Raw genomic sequence first — 2,848 nt, forward strand, 5'->3', positions numbered from 1 at the left:
CCCCAGGCTGCGGGGGAGGCACCGGGGGGAAGTAGGGATGGACCACAGGACCCTGCAGCCTACCTGGCACAGAGTGATACAGCTGCTCCCAGTCGCTGCCCACATCCCCTGTCCAGTGCCCCGCGTAGCGCCCGTGCCCAGAGAATGTGGAGCGTGAGATGACAAAGGGACGCTTGCCCCGGATCCTCAGCAGGGCGCTGTGGGCAGGACCAGGTCAGCTCTGCACTGACTGGCTGGGGAGGGAGCTCAGCCCCCCACCAGTGGCTCCTGGCAGCAGCACAGAGCTGGCTCACAGGGCAGGTGACATGGGACAGCGCTCAGGATACAATCCCCCAGCCCAGGAGCCAGCACGGCTGCACCACACCAGCCCCAGCCCCCTCCAGCGCTGGGCTGGCAGCAGCAGGCAGCACACTGGGGTATAAACCAAACCCTCACCCCCCCCAAGCCCAAATTGCACACACGACAGCATAAGGAGGGGGTCTCTCTCCTGGCTCTGGTGTCCCCTGGTATGTGCATCCCCCAGAACAGCAGGAGCCCTGGGCTTACTTGTGGGAGGCGATGGCCTCAGTCAGCCCATACAGGTTGTGCAGGTTGTAGTGGGAGGACAGGAACTGCTGGCTGGAGGCACAGATGGTCCCAGCTTGGAGGCGTCCCCCAAAAACACCTGCACAGGAGAGGCAGTGGTGAGAGAGAGCTTGGAGCCCACTTGGATGGAACCAGAGCACCCCCAGGCTCCTCCTGGGGTTCCACACACCCCTGGGAAGAGGCTGGTACCTGCTCCCCATACCTGGCACGTAGGGGGGCTGCTCCAGGTTGTTGGTGGGGCAGCCGTCCTGGGAGCCCTCCACAAAGTTTGATGGCTCATTCATGTCCTGGGGAGGGAAGGAAAGGGGAGGGAATGGATGTGCTCACTGCTGCACCAGGGCCCAGCAGAAGTGCAGGGCAGGAGCTGAAGAGCCACAGCCAACAGCTCTGCTGGGGCCACTCACAATCCACATGCCATCGAAGGGCACTTGGTCATGGAAGTCCTTCACCATGTCATGCCACCACTCATGAGTCTCTGGGTTGGTGAAGTCTGGGAAAACTGTTGGGCCTGGCCACACCTGCAGGGAGGCAGCAATGGAAAAGCCCCACTGTCCCTAGCCCACTGCACCCCATGGACCCCACAGCCCCCACAGCCATTCCCTGGGTGCTTCCCTCCAGCTCAATCCGCTTCCCACAGGGACTGGGGCTGCTCCTCACACACACCTTCCCGACCAGGGGCTGCCCTGTGGCATTTTGGATGAACACCCCTCTCTTCAGTCCCTCATCATAGGGCTTGTAGGTGCCAGGAGGCCCCGAGCTGCTGATCCCAGGATCCTGGCAGGGTACAAAGCCAGAGCTTCACCAGTGAGAACAGGGAATGGACTCCTCTGCCTTCCTCATGGAAGCACCACCATGGGCCTTGGGGACAGCTGGAAGCCCCAGTGCCAGCCCAGCCATGCGGGAGCCCTGGCACAGCGAGGGGTGTCACTCACCACAATCAGGATGTACCTCAGCCCGAGGCGGTGGAAGTCCTGCACCATTTCTGGGTAGTCCTTAAAGGTTTTCTTGTTGAAGGTGAAATCCCTCTTGGCATCTGCATAATCCAGGTCATTCCACTGCACATCCTGTGGGTGGAGGCACCAGGGCTTGGGGAGGAGCAAGGACCCCCTGCTCCATGGGGGCTCCCCATCAGACCCATGGCTGCTTTTGGGCAGAGCCTCAGGGGAGTAGCTGAGACCTACCAGGGGGAAGCGGGCTGCTGTCATGTTGGCCACCACCTGCCGGGTGATGTCGGTGGAGGAGTATCCCCAGCGGCAGAGGTGGAAGCCCAGGCCCCAGTACGGGGGCATGAAGGGGAACCCTGGAAGTTGGAAGAGCAGGTGCTGGCCAGGCAGGCACAGGGGAAGCACAGCCCCACGCTCCCCCACAGCCCTGCTCCACTCACAACATCCCAGCAAAGCCACCCCAGAGCCCCCCTGACCCCACCTGTGGCTCAGCCCTACCGATGACATCCAGGTACTGCCGCACCACGCTCTTGGGGTCGGGGCCCAGGAAGATGTAGAAGTCCAGGATCCCGCCCGTTGTGCGCCAGGTCAGGGCCGGGCTGGGCTGCAGGAGCACATCTGGGGAAGCACAACACCAGAGGAACAAGCTGAAGATGGAGACAGGGGCCAAGCCCACATCTGGCACCTCCACAGGACTTACCCATCGCGTTGCTGTTCAACAGAAAGACGCCGTGAGCTGACCCACTGTCCTCCATCACCAGGTAGAAAGGGTGGGAAACGTAGAGGTTGACCTGGGGCTGGAGCAGAGCACAGCGAGTAGCTGGGGAGGCTCTGCAGGACACCCGGGCATAGCACCCCCCATACACCCACCCACCCACCCACCCACCCCTCGTCCCCAGCCAGGGGCACAATCAGGGCTGGGGGAGGCCCTGCAGTCCCAGGCGCTGCCTGAGCCGGCACAGCTCTGCTGGGAGCCAGAGCCCTGGGCTGCACGAGGGAAAGCAGCTCCTGAGCAGCGTGCAGTTCCCGGGGGCAGGACAAAGCAGTCCCAGGGCTGGGGCCGGCCCCGAGGCTGTGGGGCCATCTCCCTCCCCTCAGCCCCGCTCCGTACCACGGGTGCCATGTCCCTGTTCCAGAGGGTGACCCTGGTCCATGCCGTGTCAAGGACCAGCGGCGTCAGGTGCTCCCCCAGCCCAGAAATGAACCGGGAGGGCAAGGAGGTGGAGATCTGCAGGAACTGGTCTGCGAAGAAGAGGGGCGCGAGGGTGGTGTTGATCCTGCGGGGAGAGCGGGAGGGCCCGGTCAGCCCCGGCCGTGCC

At 63.5% G+C, this 2,848-nt stretch overlaps 1 protein-coding gene across 1 annotated transcript in view; it reads right to left on the bottom strand.

The window, feature by feature from the left end:
- GAA (glucosidase, alpha; acid) overlaps positions 1–2,848 on the bottom strand; it is a 6,239-nt gene that overhangs the window by 2,389 nt on the left and 1,002 nt on the right. Inside the window, exons 2-11 of the mRNA XM_010008664.1 lie at positions 2,641–2,806; positions 2,230–2,326; positions 2,028–2,147; positions 1,767–1,885; positions 1,518–1,649; positions 1,249–1,359; positions 990–1,103; positions 788–872; positions 547–664; positions 23–197 (exon numbers count right to left, since the gene is read on the bottom strand). Of these exons, the coding sequence (XP_010006966.1) occupies positions 23–197; positions 547–664; positions 788–872; positions 990–1,103; positions 1,249–1,359; positions 1,518–1,649; positions 1,767–1,885; positions 2,028–2,147; positions 2,230–2,326; positions 2,641–2,806 (1,237 nt within the window). The remainder of the gene's footprint in view (positions 1–22; positions 198–546; positions 665–787; positions 873–989; positions 1,104–1,248; positions 1,360–1,517; positions 1,650–1,766; positions 1,886–2,027; positions 2,148–2,229; positions 2,327–2,640; positions 2,807–2,848) is intronic.

The sequence above is a fragment of the Chaetura pelagica genome, unplaced genomic scaffold, assembly GCF_000747805.2.
Source record: "Chaetura pelagica isolate M959 unplaced genomic scaffold, ChaPel_1.0 scaffold962, whole genome shotgun sequence".
In the NCBI taxonomy this organism is placed as follows: domain Eukaryota; kingdom Metazoa; phylum Chordata; class Aves; order Apodiformes; family Apodidae; genus Chaetura; species Chaetura pelagica.